Source organism: Balaenoptera physalus (genome assembly GCF_965194825.1).
Source record: "Balaenoptera physalus genome assembly, chromosome: 1".
Taxonomy (NCBI): Eukaryota; Metazoa; Chordata; class Mammalia; order Artiodactyla; family Balaenopteridae; genus Balaenoptera; species Balaenoptera physalus.
In genome coordinates, this window is record NC_138882.1 from 181,464,281 (window position 1) to 181,482,881 (window position 18,601).

At 45.9% G+C, this 18,601-nt stretch overlaps 2 protein-coding genes and 1 long non-coding RNA gene across 4 annotated transcripts in view; all 3 read left to right on the plus strand.

The window, feature by feature from the left end:
* Window positions 1-18,601, plus strand: part of LOC309655098 — a 219,636-nt gene that overhangs the window by 127,133 nt on the left and 73,902 nt on the right. The window lies entirely within an intron of this gene.
* CAPZB (capping actin protein of muscle Z-line subunit beta) overlaps window positions 1-18,601 on the plus strand; it is a 136,811-nt gene that overhangs the window by 46,733 nt on the left and 71,477 nt on the right. For both annotated transcript variants that reach the window (XM_082449463.1, XM_082449462.1), the window contains exon 2: window positions 15,672-15,761. In XM_082449463.1, the coding sequence (XP_082305589.1) occupies window positions 15,672-15,761 (90 nt within the window). The remainder of the gene's footprint in view (window positions 1-15,671; window positions 15,762-18,601) is intronic.
* Window positions 17,266-18,601, plus strand: part of LOC309654985 (small ribosomal subunit protein eS24-like) — a 30,388-nt gene continuing 29,052 nt past the window's right edge. Inside the window, exon 1 of the mRNA XM_082449858.1 lies at window positions 17,266-17,280. Coding sequence (XP_082305984.1) covers window positions 17,279-17,280 — 2 coding nt within the window. The 5' untranslated portion in view covers window positions 17,266-17,278. The remainder of the gene's footprint in view (window positions 17,281-18,601) is intronic.

Here is an 18,601-nt window from a genome sequence, read left to right on the forward strand (position 1 = left end):
TTTGAAATTTTAGGTTATATCCTTCTACCTTTTTCCCCTTCCTCTTCTCTTTTGACTTAACATGTAAAATGTATATGTCACCAGGTATTGCTAAGTGCTCTGTGAGCATGAACCCCACTTGATCTTTAAAATAACACTATGAAGCATGTGCTGTTTGATTACCCTTGTTTTACAGATGGGGAGACCTGAGGCTCAGAAGAGTTTAGTCACTTGTCCAGGGTCACACTGCTAGAACCTGTCAGAGTCAGGATTTGAATGCAGACCTCTCTCCCAAACCTGTACTGTTAACTAGAGAGCTGTCCCTCCCTTGCTGCTCAGCTGCGCAAAAGTGGACGTTAAGTTCCTCTTCTTTTGGAGGCTTGAAAACAAAGAGGTGGCTTCTGTGATCCTTAGGACAAGAAGGGAGCATGGTGGCAGCAGGTGGCCTGGCTGCCGGCAGTACAGGGTAGGCTTTGGGGTCAGACCTGCCTTTGAAGCCCAGCCCCACTGCCATTACCTGTGGAACCTCACCGTGTTGCAGTTTCCGCATCTGAGAATAACACTAGGACTTACCTCCTGGGACTGTTTGTAAGATGAGGTGAGACAGTGGCATATAAAGCACTTAGAGCAGTGTTTTAATACGTTTTAGCTATTGTTTTTATTAATGCGTTCTGAGCCCTTAAGTCTGAGCCTGCCGTGGAGTAACCGCCCAGCGACAGGCGTTGTTGGCAGTGGTTGTAGTGTTGCTGCAGGGCCTGCTTTGGACGGTGGAGGGAAAGGTGGTCCTCATAGTGCTGTGCAGTGCTTGAGCTTAGTCTCTGGTTTTCAGAAAGATAGCTTGGGATTGGAACTTGTTGCTTCCCTTTCTTTAATTATTTTTGCTCATTGAAGGACTTTAAGCTCCTTTACTCAGCCACCAACTTTCTTGAGACGTAGCACTCAACGTTTAGTTAAGGATGGAGGGAAAGAAGGTTTTGAGCTTGTGAAAAATGTCTTGTTGGCAAGATGTTCTCTAAGGAAACTTGTCTGTTGAGAGAAGAATGGTGTTTTCACTCATAATGATCGGTTTCCTCTGGCCCAAAAGAGCGAAAAAGGGGTGGCCGTGTCCAGTTTGATTTCTCAGGCTCTTGTTCCATGGCTACCCACTTGCATGCCTTCAGGTAATGTTAACCACAGAAGTGGGGGGAGAGGTGTGTGCGTGTGTGTGTGTGTGTGTTTTAATGCCATGTGGGAATGTTAGAGTCCTGTGCCCTCTGAAACTAAACTCTGTGGAAGAGGATGGTGATAGTACCTATTGTTTAATTGAGCACTTAATATGTTTTAGAAACTCTACTAGTTTCTTCACACATACTTTATGATATTGTCCTCAAAACAATGCTGCAAGATAGGTATTATTGTTAGTTTCATTTAACAGATGAGGGAAATGAGGCTCTGGAAAGTGAAGGACTTTTCCAGACCTCCATTGCTAGGAGGTGGCAGTGAAAGATTTAAACCCTTGTCTGTCTGACTTCCAAGGTCCGTTTTGCCACTCACAGCCCAGCAAGGGTGTCTGTCTTAGGTCTTAGATATCGAAGCCGGAAGGACCTCGCTTTTAGGCATCTCCCTGCCTGGTGGGTCCTGACACCTGGAAGTTTTGTAACAGGTCTTAGGTTAAATTTACAAATTTGTCACAGACTGGTAAAATGTTGCATTGTCCTTCACTGTCACCAAAAGCTGTGAAAGCTTTGGGGATGTATTTGGAGGTGCCAGAGGGCCCAGCATTGTTGCAGGGATTCGCTTGTACTGTGATGGGCTGTGCCCGTGGTTGATGGTGTAGAGTGTGGCCCTGTAAGAAGGAGCTGCCCTGGAGCTGGGTAGGGCAGGCAGGGATTCGGGGGGTTTCCACGTTGATTCACACTGGCATCTGAAATAAGAGCTCAGGAACCCAGGGAGGAAAGGGGCCAGCTGCTTTGGTTGACGCGTCAACACTGTGTTCTTCTTTTCCTCAAACCTCCCTTTGGATATAAGTTAAAAGGCAGCACTGCCCTCTTGTAGATGAAATACTTAGGTTGATGGAGGCTTTGTCTCCTCCAAATCCCTTAAATCTTGCTGCTTTCCCATCATGACTTGTCCATCTGTGCTGTTTGCAGTTTGGACCCAGGCTCTCCCCCACACCTCTGGAAGCCATGTGCATCGTGTTATTGGCGGAAACCCATGGCCAAATGTTACGGATTTCATCCAGGCCATCTTATAAATCAGCTTGGGGGAAGGTTTACGTGAATTGGCTGCTTCTCCTCTGAGAAAGGGAGTATACTTTTCTCAGCCTTCGTCAATGAACATGTGGATGATGTTTTTTCCAAAAAAAAAGAAAATTCTTTAACTCTTCTTTGGAATATAGGGGCACTCTGCTTTAATCATCTTTGACTCTGGTGAAAGACTTCTTGAATTTCTTGTGCCATTGAGGTAGAAGTGGACAGCATGCATGGCATCCATTGAAGACGTCTCAGGATCTCCCCTACTTCGGTGTCTAACTACCAGTTGACAAAGTGGAGGGATTAGTCTCTTGTTACATGAAACCAGCCAGGGTCCTGCAGAGGCAGCAGCTGTAGACATCTGTGAAACATCGATGATCAGACAATAGGTAATGGCACCTTGCAGATCTTCTGAAGGGGTCCAGGAAACCATCAACCAGAGAAACTCTCTGAAAAAGCCTCTACCGTTTTTGAGAAATCCACCCATCAGTGATAGTGTTTGTGAGAATAGAGTCTGTAATGCAGGGGGACAGGAGATTTCAGAATTTGGTAGGAGGTAGAACTGTCCATAATTTGCCCAACCTGGAAGAAGAGACTTCCTGCCCCTGTCTGGTTTTGTGAGCTAGCAAGTTGTTCTCCAAGTCATTTGAAATTAATTTTCTTTTAGTTTGGGTTGGTTAACATTCTCTAGAGATTGGTCACAGGAAGCAAAACATGTTTTGTTCTGTGTCCTTCTCTGTTATTCAGTGCCCAGGATCTGGGACAAGTCACTTAACCTTCTGAGCCTTGGTTTATTTATCTGTAAAGCTGGGATAATAGTGCCCATCTCAAGGAGCTGTTGTGATGCTTTCCCAAAAGCCACACATGCAGTGTCTGGTCCACAGTCGGCCCAGAAATTAAGCTAGAGAAAAGAAAATCATAAGGAAAAGAAATACACTTACAGTACAAAATATGTATTTATTGAAAAAAATCTGTGTGTAAGTGGACTCACACAGTTCAAACCCGTGTCGTTCACGGGTCAACTGTGTAAGTATTCTTAACGATGCCATTGTTAATTCTAATAATATACAGTTTTATTTTAAACTGTATTTTTTTAAAAAGTAAATCCAGTCCCATTCTTCACTTTTGACTTACAGTTAAACTGTAAGCAGATGGAAAGCGCTAAACTGTGTAATGAAGAGATTCGTCTTCTGGTCCTGGCTCATTTGCTGTTTAGTTATGTGGTAAGTTTTAATTAGTTATGGATAAGTCTGGGCCTCAGTTTTCCTCATTAAAGAAGAAAAAAAAAAAAAAGAGGATTTCCCTGGTGGCGCAGTGGTTAAGAATCCGCCTGCCAATGCAGGGGACATGGGTTTGAGCCCTGGTCTGGGAAGATCCCACATGCCGCGGAGCAACTAAGCCCACGAGCCACAACTACTGAGCCCACACGCTGCAACTACTGAAGCCCGTGTGCCTAGAGCCCGTGCACCTCAACGAAGAGCAGCCCCTGCTCGCTGCAACTAGAGAAAGCCCTCACTGCAGCAATGAAGACCCAACGCAGCCAAAATAAATAAATAAATAAATAAACAAACAAACAAACAAATTTTTTTTAAAAGTTGCCGATTAGATGGTTTCTGAGATCCCCTTTAGCTTAACATTTCTGTGATTCTGTTTTAAAATCTGGAGAGGTAGAGGGAGGCACACCCAAGATACAATGCTCCAGTTCACCCAGCTGGCCTGTTAGCAGAGCCAGGAAGAGTGCGTGAGAAATCTGGCAGACGGAGGTCCATCCCATCCGGAGCCGTGGATGTGTCAGCTGTCATCTGACCTGGGGTGTTTCCCCGGGTAGACTCATCACCGCTGCTTTGTATGGCAGAGTCATAAAGAGCAGGCGGCGCTTGCCTTCAGGTTGGGTGCTGATTGGGAACCGAGTTTCCATGCGTAGAACGGGTCAGCAAGCTTTCTGAGGTACTGGCGGGGCTGGATAGAGGTGGAGGATGCCGGAGGGAAGGGGCATCTCTCTGCTTCCAGGGGAGGTAGAAGACCCCAAAATACACTGCTCACCTTGCTCCGAGCAGTGACCGCTTGAGCGGTTAGAATGTGCTTGCACCATTGTGCCTCCTTTGGGACCCCAGTTGGCTAACTCCTCGTTGAGAGTTTTCGCCATTCCACCAAACTCAGCAGGTAAACTCTGTCCCTGCAGAGAAGCCATTCTCGGTTCTGCAGTTACAGATTTGGGGAATGTAAACATTGAATCGGTTATCTGAAACCTTTTTCGTCCTCAGCCCGTAGCAGAGATAGAGCTCCACCTCCTGAGTCATTCATTTTGATTCCTCCACTCCCTGAAGGGACGTGTAAGGGAAAAATCAGCGGATGGCTGTTGTAGTATTTGACACGGAGCCTGAATGTAGGTTGCTAAGTTTTGCTCCAGAATAAATATATTTTGGAAATTCTCATTGCTGGATAGGGAGTCGAGGTAATTTTTGGGTCTCTGCTAGCACTGTCCCAATTTTATGTTTCTGATGGCCTCAGCTGGGCTTGGGAACACCAGTAACTAGGGAGAAGGCGAAATGGCGGGAATATTTCTTGGTGTCATTCTGGACTAGAGAGATGGGTCAGAGGACTTTGGAAAGAAGGCTGAACAAGGAGAGGATAGTACAGAACAGAAAAACAGAGGGCAGAAGATCCTTTGTGGGTGAATATGGACTTTGGTCAGCTCTTACCTGGTTTTCTGCCCAGGAGTTCTGTCCCTTCTCCCACTCTGGTTGTAGGGGAGCCGTGCACTCCTTGTAAACAGGGCGCGGTGGCTGTGAGTGGGGGAGAGTTGTGGCATCTGCTCTCGTTTGCTGGTGCTTAATGACTTGGAAACTGAAGTAACACTCCGCCTGCCTTTCTAGAGACTCCTGGCAGCCTAAATGGAAAACTTGTGTCAAATGAGCAAAAAATCAGGGAGGAAAGGGCCCTTGAGCACCCAAAAACTATTATGTTAAAGTCCTAGCAGATACGCCATGTGCTTCACATCCTGGGAGAGTTCCTAGTGCTTGTAGAGGACGGACTGTGGGGACGCCCTCGAGGGTCAGATGCTGCGCCACACACGTCACCTCATTCCCAGCGGCCCCCGCAGGGTGGAGCGTTGGTTAGGCCCATGTTTTAAGGTTTGAAAAACTGAAGCTCCAGGGAATTAAGTGATGACTTGCTTACTTCCACCCTGCAGGTTAAGTGGAAGAATAGGAATTTTTATTATTAGATCACATCTGTGCCTTTACAGGCTTAGACTTCTTTGAGAAAAGGACGAAAGCTGTGGGCCCTTAACCTTGAAACACACACACACACACACACACAGACACACACACCCCTACACTGTGGGCCCTTAACCTTGAAACACACACACACACACACACACACACACACACACACACACACACACACACACACACACACACACACACACACCCCTACACTGTCAAGGTGCTCACAAACCGTGGGACTATGACTCTGGACCCCAATTTATGAATCTGTGATTTATTCCTTCTCTCAAAGTTGGGGGTTTTCCCGTGTTTTTTTGTTTGTTTGTTTTTGTTTTTAACAAATAGGCTTCTGATTTCCTAACCCATAGCAGATTAGATGAGGGAGTGTAGCTGATGGCCTGTCCAAGAGGTAGAAAAATTTAAAACGCAGACACAGGGCCATGTTCCAGGAATGGGCACTCCTAACGGTGTCCTTGGCCAGTGAAAAGTGGTATGACTGTGTTCATTGCATTGTCCTCTGTGTAAAAACATGGACCTTATAATACATTTAAGAGGGAGTCCCATCTTTTAGGATTAATAGAAAGTTGGTACATTTGTGCCTCAGTATATCCACGGGGGATTGGTTCCAGGACCCTCTGCAGAGACCAAAACCAAGGACGCTCAAGTACCTTATATAAAATGTCATAGAACAATGATTACAGTCGGCCCTCTGTATCCGAGGGTTTCGCATCCCTGGAGACAGAGGGCCAGCTGTGCTTTGCTTATCTGGAAAAGGTCACTGGGAGGAGTGCCCCGTGCCTCTGTGATAATGGGATAGCTCTAAATATAGAGTAGGAGGGTGCAGTCCTTCTTTCTCGCATCTTTTTTCTGGCTGTCTTCTTCCCTGGGTCACGAGCTCCTGGAGGGCAGGGACCACGTCTCAGTAGTTCAGCTCTGTGTGCCCAGTGCCTCCCCGTCACCCAGCAGTTGACTGAATCAAGTGGAAAGATGGCAGGGGTGTAGTAGCAACCTCTCATCGTGATACAGAGTCAGGTGCTGATTCTGCCACTGACTGTGTGACCCTGCACAGCTTTCTCTGAACCTCATTAGCTGTCTGTAAGATGATGGGGCAGGGTTTAGATAAACTTGAAAAGTATATCCGGACCTAAATTTCTGTGATCTGGCAGATTTTTTTTTTTTGACCCAGAATTTTATTGTGTCAACAACTTGGTTTTCTGTTCTTTCTTTCTTTTTTTTTTTTTGGCCATGCCATGCAGCTTGCAGGATCTTAGTTCCCCAACCAGGGATTGAAGCAGGGCCCGTGGCAGTGAAAATGCTGAGTTCTAACCACTGGACAGCCAGGGAACTCCCCTGGCAGAATTTTTTTTTAAAGCAGAGACTGGTAAAGTGATTGTTTTCACAGTGCTCAAAACCACATTGACCCAAGGCACTGAATTAATTCACCTTGAAATGGTTAATTTTATGTTGAAGATGACCTTGGCCCAGCTGTGATGATATACAATGGACCCCAAAAGGTAGAAGGAGGCTTGATCTGCCAAATGGGCTTTCACTGTGGTTTTGATTAACTTGGTATAGGGTTTTGGATTTTCCCATGGGAAGGAAAGTCATCCAAAGGGAACGCTTGTGTTTGTGTTTGGTGAGCCATCAGCCTCCATGTGCTGCTGTCATCTCTGTGTCCCTTCCAGAAGATTCAACCAGAGGGCCCTCAGTCAGTGGGAGAAACACTTTTCTTTTTATTAATCCAAACTGTGCAGTTTTCCAGAGTGACCTACAAATGAGTGGTTGGCTGGGCTGGCCTGTGAATCTTTCCCAAATAGCCCCCAGCACAAATTTTTCCTGAGCCACATGGCAGAAAACAGATTCAACTCTTAAACAAAGTTGCTTGTTGGGTCACAGATTATACAAGACAAACCATGGTTAGATTAGACTCCATAAATTTGTGATAAATCAGCCTGGGCTCCAGTGAAGGTTACCTTTGTGTTGTCTGTGAAGTATTTTCTAAGCCTCTTGGGAATGTAAACGAGTGAAGGTCTTGATGAATTTAAGAACAAACTGTGAAGGCCTTGAAGCTTTGGTTGGTTGTTTATGTTTAGACAGATGCTATTAAGTAATGATCTGGGGACTTCCCTGGTGGCGCAGTGGTTAAGAATCTGCCTGCCAATGCACAGGACACGGGATTGATCCCTGGTCCGGGAAGATCCCACATGCCACAGAGCAACTAAGCCCGTGCGCCACAACTACTGAGCCTGCGCTCTAGAGTCTGTGTGCCTAGAGCCCGTGCTCTGCAACAAGAGAAGCCACCGCAACGAGAAGCCCACGTACCGCAACAAAGAGTAGCCCCGGCTCGCCGCAGCTAGAGAAAGCCCATGCACAGCGATGAAGACCCAACGCAGCCAAAAATATAAACAAATAAATAAATAAATTTATTTATTTATTTAGAAAAGTACTGATCTGCCTCAGCCAGTCACTAGAGCAGGCCACGTAAGACTTATGCTCAGAAAGCCAAGCAGTTTTGAGTTACTGCTTGTCCTTGAAATTACAAACACTATTTTAAAAGGGCACACACAGACATACACACACCAGTGAGGCTGCGGCATCATCTTCTAGCAGGTGGTCCCCACTGGAAAACTTAGTCATCTCAGACTTCTCGTTTCTAGTCGGTACCCTTGACTTGTCTGTCCTGCCTCTTAAAGTCTTTGACCCTCCCTTCCTCTCCAGCCCTACAGCCAGATCCCTGGTTGCTGTGGCGGCCCCTCTGCTGACCCTCTTGCCCCCAGTCCCATCTCTGCTCAGGCTGCCTCCCCACAGTCACCAGAGGCATCCTTCTGTATCTGTTACTATTGTGTCTAACAAAGTCACTCCAAAACCTAGTGACTGAAGATAACAGTAATCCTCACATTATGCATCTCCAGTGGTTTTGGGGGCCAAAAACTCAGGAGAGCCTTGGCTGGGCGGTTCTGGCCTGGGGTCCCGTGCTGTTGCAGTCAGACAGCCAAGGCTGGAGCAGTGGGGGCCTGGAGCACGGGGCTGGCCGGGCGGCTCACTTGAGAGTCACAGGGGCTCTTCCTGTGGCTTTTCCACCTGTTGCTCTTCCTTACAGCAAGGCCGTGTCAGGGCAGTTGTTGCGCCGTCTACATCGCGCTTGGGGCTGCAGACGTGGGTGTTCACCACGCAAGCTGGAAGACGGAAGACGATGCTCTTTTCTGGCTCAGGAGTGACAGAGGTCAATCCTGCTATTCTGCGTCGATAAGAGCAGTCACAAGACTCTCCCCATTCCAAGGGGAGGGGACGGGGACGGGGACGAGGACTCCACCTCGCAGTGGAGGAATGACAGAGTCACACTGTAACGGGGCGAGGGGGTGGGAGAGCTTGCTAAGGCCGGTTTTGGAAACCGTAATCCGCTTCACCTTCTAAGACAGGACAGTATTCCTCTCAGTCCTTTGTGGAAAAATCTTCCGGGGCTCCTAATCCCTTCTGGAGAAGCACATTTTAAAGTTTTAAAGGCCAAACAAGCTGTACCTATAAAGTCGACAAATGCAAGATGACTGGGAGCAGCGAGGTTTTGTCCCCAGGCCTGGGAGCTCCGTGGAGCCCGGAGCCTGCTGAGGACACCACTGCCCTCTGAGGGAGGGTTTGGCTGTAACGCAGCCTTGCTGTGGGCCCTGGACCAGGGCCACACCCCACTGCATTGCCTTCCTCCGAGCGCGCCTCGGCTCTCCTGGCCTCTCCTCGTCTCAGTGCGCCTGCTGCCTCCGTGTCTGCCCGGGGCACCCCTGCCCAGCCCGTCATAACCGGTGCATGTACCCCCTCTTCTGAGGCATCTTTTGCGGTTCCCTGCACCATTCATATGTACCTTTGCAAAACGTTTTTCATTTTTGTGGATAGGTGTGTTTATTGTATTAAGCTTTTTTGAGTTTATTGTAGTTTGGGACATGTCCTGTTCTCTGCATCCCCACCTGGGGACTGAATAGCTGTTGTTTGGTGATGATTTTCAAATTAGTCTCTGCCTTTTTAGTTCATTGAGTAGGCCAAGTTTCACAGTTATGCAAATTGCTGGCAACATTACCCAGTGTCTGAAAATTCCTTAGTAGATTTTTTAAGCTGTAGTGTTTTATTTGACTTCTTATTCTGAAAAGTTGTTGTAGTCTGTATTAACAGTTGTTTTACTTGTTGTATTGTAAGGTGATTTTTAAGCAGTTTGTGTGTTTCTTCCAGTCATGTGAAAAAAGAGCAGAAAGTGAAACATTCCCCAGCTCAGTTTATATTCTGAAAAAACACAACCAAAAATCTAAACCGACACCTTGAAGCCTCACCAGCTTAAAGCAGGGGCACTGTCCCCTCCATATTCTGACATCCTAACAAGGACTCATCTTCTGTCTTTTTCTGTACAGATTTTGACTACACCATAAGTTCCTGGAGACAGGGACTTCGTTATGTTAACCATTCAGCGTCAAAAACAGTGCTTGTTACCTAGGAAACCCTCAAATAATTATTGAATGACTAATTGAATGGGCAGAGAATTATGGAGAGTGAAGTGAAATGGTCATTCTTTTTTTTTCCCCCTAAATGTTATTTATTTATTTATTTGTCTTCATTTGGGTCTTAGTTGCGGCAGGTGGGATCTTTCGTTGCAGTGCCCGGGCTCTTCGTTGCGGTGTGCGGGCTTCTCTCTGGTTGTGGCGTGTGAGCTCCAGAGCGCATGGGCTCAGTAGTTGCAGCATGCGAGCTCTCTAGTTGAGGCACGCGAGCTCAGTAGTTGTGGCGCGACGGCTTAGTTGCCCCGCGCCATGTGGGGTCTTAGTTCCCCGACCAGGGATTGAACCCTCGTCCCCTACATTGGGAGGTGGATTCTTAACCACTGGACCACCAGGGAAGTACATCATTCTTTTACTATTTACCTTTCAACTTGGAAAACGCCACCCATGGAAGGTGGAACTGGGAAAGCTCATTTTATGAGGGAAGTGTCTAGGATCAGTTAGGGTTTCAAAGGAGCCATCACATGGAGAGCCCTTGGTCATGAGGTGACAGTATACAAAATAATGGAAAGCCGGGAAATCCTAGGAATATAATTGATACATGAAAAAGTGTACATCAGTGTATTGTGAGCTATGCCTCATCTCTGTAGCTTCTATGTCCCATTGCGCTAGACATCACACTTGCCTTATATGATCATATGCCTCACATGATATGCTCTTTTGTGGATGGTTCCTTGAGGGTCAGGACTAGGTTTCATTCACTGGGCCTGCTTCAGGGCGGGGCCAATGGCCGGCACTCAAGGCTTGGTTGTTGAATTGAAACCTAGTTGTTGGCCTGCAGGGGGCCGTTGAAGGGCAGGGTGGGTGTGGTGGGTGCATCTGCGCAGAGACTGGGATACAGTGCACAGCCCGCTAGAAGGAGTCTTAGAGGCCCTCTCCCCCAAATCCCAGACCATGAGGTTAAGTGAGCAGACTAGCTCGCACAGACATCCAGTGGCAGGGCAAACTTTGGACTCTGAGCTCCTAATTCCCAATTTCTGTCCTTGTTTGCTCTTGTTTGTATTTTTTTCTATTACCTTTAAAAAATATTAAGTGAAGTGAAACCGTGACAGTGAAACAGAGAGCTCAGAAATAAACCCATGCATATATGATCAATTAATTTATGACAGAGGAGCCAAGAATATACAATGGGGAAAGGATAGTCTCTTCAATAAATGGTGTTGGGAAAATTGGACAGCCACATGCAAAAGAATGAAACTGGACCCCAGTCTTACACAATACACAAATATCAACTCAAAAATATTTAGATCCTTGATAACTATAAAGGAACATATTAACATATATGTAAGTTTAAGCATCATGATATTATGAACATCCTTGAATCCATTATTCTGTGCAAGACTTAGATGAATATCAACTTTCGTCTTCCCCTAGTGGCTTCTTCCCTTATAACTATTCTTCTCACTCTTCTGAATTTTGTATGTAACATTCTCTCGTCTTGGCTAATAAGAAAGAAAGCCTTGCTATATTGGTTTAAAATACAGACATACACACACACGCACACTGTGCGTGTGTGTGTGTATCTAAATAACAGTTCAGTATTGCTGGGTTTTGAGCATCCTAGGTAGTCCCCTTGGACTTGCTTCCCCTCCCCCACCATCATTCTGTTTCTGGGGCCACTCATGTTGTTGTACGTAGCTGTGGACCATCCATGTTTTCTTCATTCTCTTGTGCTATTTCCCGTTTGGGACCCTCAGGATTTGGGATGACCCCCCCCACCCCAAGCCAAGGGCTCCAGTTAACTCTAATTTTAACTTTTCACAAGCTGTCATTAAGCTTTCCCATGTTGCTTGGCTTATGGGAAGCTTTTAGTCATTTTCTTATTTAATGCTAGTTAGACATCCTTAGCCTTAGAAATTTATAGTGAATATTTCCTATTAAGATTGTTGGGATTAATGCAAAATACAAGTTAGACCATTTTGCAGTAGTATTTTAGTGCTTTCAACTCAATCCAGTCAGAGGACTGTCCAGAAGGAAGCCTTCATGCTACCGGCACCCTTGGGGGGTGTGGCCGTGGTCAGCGTATTGGGGTTGGGGGCATGTGAACAGGCTCCTTGGAAGGGTTAAAATAGTGTCTTCTCATGTTGACCTTCTCTGGTCAAGTTACGACTTTCCTTTTCCTAGATAACATACTATACTCAGTTTCTAGTTAATCCCTTCTGAACATCCCACTGTGTTCTGGATTAAAGATTCAGTGTAGCTAGGCTTGTATCTAAAATTTTTTTCTAGTTCTCAGGAGTATTGTTAATATCCAGTTGAGACAGTTTCCAAAGACCAGCCGTTTTTAGGGTTACAGGTAGTCTGTGAGTTAGAACTGTATGTAAAATGTTCTGTGCCGTTTTTTGGGGCCTTATCTTTGACCAGAGTCTGGGAGTCTGTAGTCCCCAAAACAATCCTTTTAAACCAAGGTTTCTCCAGCTTGGCTCTGCTGACATTTGGGGCCAGGTTGTTGGGGTCTGTCCTGTACATCGCAGATGTTTTGAAGCATCCCTGGCCCCTACCCGTTAGATGCCAGTAGCTGCCTTTCCAGACAGTGATGACAACCGAAAACGTCCCCGTACATTCCACATGTTCCTACGGGTTGGTGGGGAGGGCAAAATCGATCCCAGTTGAGAAACACTAATTCACACCTTTGAAAAAAAGAAAAATGACTTGATTTTTTTTAAAGCAGTTTTAGGTTCAAAGCAAAATTGAGCAGAAGGTACAGAGATTTCCCATATACTTTGTGCCCCCCGCACATGGATAATCTCTCCCACTATCAGCATCCCCTACGAGAGTTACAAATGATGAATCTACACTGATGTCATAATCACTCAAAATCCATAGTTTTCATTAGGGTTCGCTCTTGGTGTTGTACATTCTATGGGTTTGGACAAATTTAAAATGACACATACCCACCATTATATATAGTATTATATAGTGTAGTTTCACTGCCCTAAAAATCCTCTGTGCTGTGCCTACTCTCATCCCTCTCTCCCTTCCGTCCCCTGGCAACCACTGATTTTGTTACTGTCTCTATAGTTTTGTCTTTTCCAGAATGTCATATAGCTGGACTCATATAGAGTATGTAGCCTTTTCAGATTGGTTTCTTTCACTTAGTGGTAGACATTTAAGCTTCCTCCACATCTTTTCATGGTTTGATAACATTCCCTTGTCTGGATGCACCACAGTTTCTTTATCCATTCACTTACTGAAGGCATCTTGACTGTTTCCAAGTTTTGGCAGTTATGAATAAAGCTGCCATAAACTGTTGTGGGCAGGTTTTTGTGTGGACATTAGTTTTCCTCCTTCCTCCCTCCCTCCCTCCCTCCCTCCCTTCCTCCCTTCCATCCCTCCCTCCCTCCCTTCCTCCCTTCCATCCATCCTTCCTTCCTCTGCACCGGGTCTTAATTGCGACATGCGAACTCTTAGTTACGGCATGTGGGATCTAGTTCCCTGACCAGGGATTGAACCCGGGCACCCTGCATTGGGAGCATGGAGTCTTAGCCACTGGCCACCAGGGAAGTTCCTGGACATTAGTTTTCAACTACTCTGGGTAAACACCACGGAGCGTGATTGCTGGATTGTGTGGTAGGAGTATGCTTAGTTTTGTAAGAAACTGCCAAACCATCTTTGGAAGTGGCTGTGCCATTTTGCATCCCACCAGAGTTACTGTTGCACCACCTGCTTTTCAGCTTTTGGCGTTAACAGAATTCTGGATTTCATTCGTTCTAATAGATGTGTAATGGCACCTCATTTTAATTTGTATTTCTCTCATGACGTGATGTTGAGTGTCTTTTCATGTGCTTATTTGCCATCTGTATATCTTCTTTGGTGAGATGTCTGTTAAGGTCTTTGGCCCATTAGTTTACACCTTTTAAGTAGTTTGACTTGAATCATTTAGGGATTTCTCTTCTTGCACGTCCAAGGGAGCACATAGCTGTTTATGGAGTTTGAATACCTAGCTCCAGATGAGAGCAACAGGAAAGATTTCTGGGTTGGGTCGAGTGGGGCAAATGTTATAAAATACTTATATTTTAAAAATTAAAACACATGTTTGCACACATACACAGAAAACACTCCCAGTCAAATGCATACTACTGCATATTAAACAATTCACAGGTATTAATCAAATCATTCCAACAACCCTATGAAGTAGATACTATCCCCATTTTATGGATTATTGACCTTAAAAATAAAACAACCAGTTATTTTACCAGTAAAATGGATTTATTCAGGAATTGCAGAGAATTGCAATTCAGGGACGGAATAGCAAAGACTATAGGCAAGTCCAGAAAACAAAGGAGAGGAACATTACTTTATAGAGAAAAACGAAGTTGGGGTGGGGGTGGTTGCTTAGAAGGAATGTCCATCAGAGGAAGGCGAGAGTTCAGGGTGGTGATGGCTTCCCATTGCCTGGGCTCGCTGCTGGATAAGGAGAAATCTTTCCTCCTGCTGGCAATACAAGGTCCCTCTCTTCCGGTTGGGGTGTGTAATTGATGCCTAGTGCTGGTGCTCGAGAGCTCCCCCTTCTGGCCTCCTGACTCCATTTTAAATGTGGTTTCCTTTATTCGGTTTCACAGGATAAATAGAGGTTCCTGGAGGTTAAGAAATTTGCCCAAGGTTATAAGTTAATGAATGGCAGAACAGAGCACTGAATATAAGTCTCTCTAGTGTCAAATCAGTTTATCTGTGTTCTTGACACTAGAAGTGGTGTTAAAATGTCTTCCCATGTCAGCTGGCCAGACCCATGTCCCCGTGGCCTTGGCTGGCATAGAAGGCACGGCACAAGTAGGGAATACCTAGTTGCTAGAATGTTTCACTAAGCAAAACAAGTGCTGTAAGGTTTCTGGAGTGTGTGTGTGTTTCTCTGCAGGGTATAGCCAGTTTGTTGTGCGTCCCAGGATAAATTGACACTGATAACCATCTTGAGCAGGGGACAGGTCTTTTGTTTTTGTTTTCTTTTTCAAAAACAGCCTGCTGTATATGCCACATCGATTACCTGGGAGTGAAACTGCTTCCAGTTAACTTATGTGTTATGTGTTACGTCTCTGGTGTATACAAAGTGGGTCCTTGCGTCCCACAGCCTGTTTGTGGTTGATGTACCTTGAAGTGCAGATGGTTGGATTCGAAGGTTATATTTCATTACCGCCAAATGTGGCATTTCCAGGATTACCTTGTATACTTTATAAAGATTCTTAAGCGTGTTGATTTAGGGCTTTCAAAAATCCTGAGATTGGTCTGAGCAGAGCAGATTCAGGATACAAATCAGATAGTGCCTCTGGTTGGTTGTGTTGGGGGCTCCACCTGCCTTACTTGCACTTCTTAGCGTTGCATGCAGTGGTCTTCATCATTAACCTGCTCCTCGAGCCTGCTCACTGCAGAACCACTTGGGAGTTAATAGATCTGCTGGTCTGGAGAGCTGCTGAAGGAAGTTGGTGAGGCTTTGAGACGTGGACTGAGCAAGGCAGCTTTCCAAACTCTCCAGCCCACTTCCACATGCTTGACTGTTTTTTGGATGCCTCCACTTGAGACAGACACTGCCATCCGGGAGGGACTGGCTAGTCTCCCCCCAGGAGCCGTGCCAGAGGGCCCACTGTAGACCTCTTCGGTCTCAGGGTACCTGGGCAAGTTGCAGCTGGCGAAATGCTTTTGAAAAGGGGGTTTTTGGTGTTTCTACTGGCAAAATGACTCAGACACTCCTGTTTCTCGTTTGACAGAGTGATCAGCAGCTGGACTGTGCCTTGGACTTGATGAGGCGCCTGCCTCCACAGCAAATCGAGAAAAACCTCAGCGACCTGATAGACCTGGTATGTGCCTTGTTCGTATGGTTTTATTTGGGGCTGGGGCTCGTACTAGATTGCTTTTGTGTACCCTTTTCCACACACAATTCAGATCACACAAGAAACCTCCTCTGTCTCCAACTAGACACCACCACTGGGTTATGAGATTCCTCCAGAGAGGAGATGGGTTTCCTCTGATTGTCATTCTTTCAGTGCCACCTATGTAAATCAAGCCCAAGATAGGAGCTCTGAAGTTGATACTACCTGTCCCTTTCCCCCAGCTGCCTTCTTTTCACTTTTAGAAGCTTACCTTTAGGCCTAGGGAAGAAGAGACCACACATATCCAGCAGGTGTTCAGCAGGGCCTGGTTCCAGGCTTTACCTAGTCTCTTTGCCATTGTGGAAGTTTCTCTAGCCAAAGCAGTATAAAAGTCTAGCCTCTCAAATGCTTTGGTGGCTTCACTTCTATCTTGAAGTGGCATAAAACACAAAAATGGGCTTTTTAAGAGCTCATCACATCTATTTTTTAAAATATTTATTTGTTTATTCATGCATATATATGGAATGATTGGTCTCAAAATGATGCCAGAGATTAACTGGTACCATAATGTTATTTGAAAATGTTCAGAGTATTCAAAAACACCTATAAAGCTATGGTAAATGATGAAAAGAAGTAAAATAAAATCAGGCCCCAAGAGCCAGCCGAGTTAGTAGATCATTTGGCCGGTGAGTTCTGGCTCCGGGTCGGAACCTGAGCCCTCCCAGGTCGTCCTCTGTTCTTTTCACCGTGTCCCCCATCTTCTTGGATGTAATTATCAATTGCCAACCATTGCTCATCAACTAGATATCTTTTAAAATAGTAGCTTGAAAACTTGTTCATATGCTGTAGTGATACATTTAGTTTCGTTGTATTCATTCAAAACAGTTTCACTAGGGGAAGACGTTACTACAGGAGACTCATGTCATTCACAGATAAGACTCTCCGCAGCAGTCTGCAAGGTCCACTGTGCAACTATTTGTGTATTTATAGAGACACAGACACCCAGTGAGAGGCAGCTCTGTGAACAGAGTCGAGCCTGTGGATGGAGTTGTGAACTTGCTTGCTTTTCCATGTAATAATTCAGGAAATGAGGCGGAGGAGGTTTCTCAAGGTAAATAGCCCTGATGAGAAAGCCAGCTACAGGTGCTCGTGATGGAAGCACTGAAGCTATCTGCCCAGCCGTTTTAGATGACTGTTAAAGAACAGAATGCTGAATTGTGATGCGAGCGAACCCACCAAATTCTCGGAATCGGGGCGGGGGCGGGTGGGGGGGAGATGCCACACCCAGAGCCCTGGGAGGGCGACGTAGATGGCTCAAGTGGCCTTGATGTAAAGAAGAGGTCTGGCCGGCAGGCCCTTTGCTCCTGTCGCTTCTTGCCCTGTGGGGTCTGATTCTCTGTGGCTTGTTCTCAGATTTTTCTGGAGGTGCCGTACATACATTTGGAGTTTTACGTGAAAGATCCTAATTTTTAAACATTGGCTCAAACATTGGATGGTCGTGTGAAATGTGAGTCAGAGAAACAGTCTCTGTTGGGAAATGATGGAATATAAAGTTGGATGGGTAGGAGGTATCCTTGGAAGTCGGCAGGAGGGCTTGGATTTGATGTGGAATTGTTGCCGTCAGCCCACATCCTGCACTTTGGACACGGCGTGTTGTGCTAAGCGTTTTCCTTGCGTGGCCTTATTTAACTCTCAGCGATCCTGTCAGGTAGCACCGCAAGACGCAGCCTGGGAAGTGCGGTGTGGCTTGTTTTTCTTGGTTGGAGAGTTTTGGTTGAGCAAGTGCGGAAGTGGGTGGGCAGAAGCCGTGGGTAGGATCAGGCCCCTAACCTGGTCAGCTGCAGAGGCTGATGCTGCTTTCCCACTGAGCACGACAGTGTGCCCGGCTGCGTTTAAATTTAGTTTGCCAATTTAGTTATTACTGTATTTTAGAAATAGACCAAGAATAGAAGTAAGAGATGAGCAAATTTTTCTCGGTAGAGTCTTCTTGGCGTTTCACAGGCTATTTTGTTCTTATGGCAACTGAAGTGTTTTCCTGTAGCTGTGTCGCTTCTCTGTGACTCGCTCGTCGCTGTTGCAGGGATGTGTGTGTAGCTACTTCTGTGGAAACCTGGTCAGCTGGTATACCAATTGCTGTCTATACCAATTTTACTTGGGCTCAGCAGGGAAATTACAGCATTGATGGTGAATGAAAGAGCCGTCCTTCACCTTGGCCAGATAATACTGGGTGAGAGAATCGTCCTGAGGGTTTAGTTTGCAGGAGGACACGTAGAGCCAGGTTGACGTCCCGCACTCTTATCTGTCCCTGATGTGCGATGTGTAGTATGTGACATCCCAGAGATTACTGTCAGAGTGTGCTGTTTTCCCACTTGTAACGTTGTCATCTGTAGAATGTGACTGGAGAGGGGATGGAGGCAGATGTAGGTTGTGGGGTCGACAGCTCCCGTTTGTTGAACACCTGCTGTGTTCTCTGGACTGAGCTGGATGCTGCTGTTTGTGTTATTTATCATTTCACCTAGTTTTCACAGTACCCCTCTGATGCACGTAAGACCACTGCACCTTTATTGGATGCTGTAGACTCTGAGGAAGAAGCAGGGTGGTACTCTGGCCAACCAAGCAGCACGGGGAATCCTCCTGCCGGGATAACTGCTGGGTACCTTTAGGTCGAATCACTTACACTCAGAGCAACAGATTAAATATGGTGTGTCTCCCTCATCTGTCTGTCTTTCCTGTTTGGGGGGAAAATGTTAAATAATTTAATTCATTTCTAATCTGAAATATTTAAAACATAGATGTATTATGGAAAATAATTTAAAGTTCACATGATT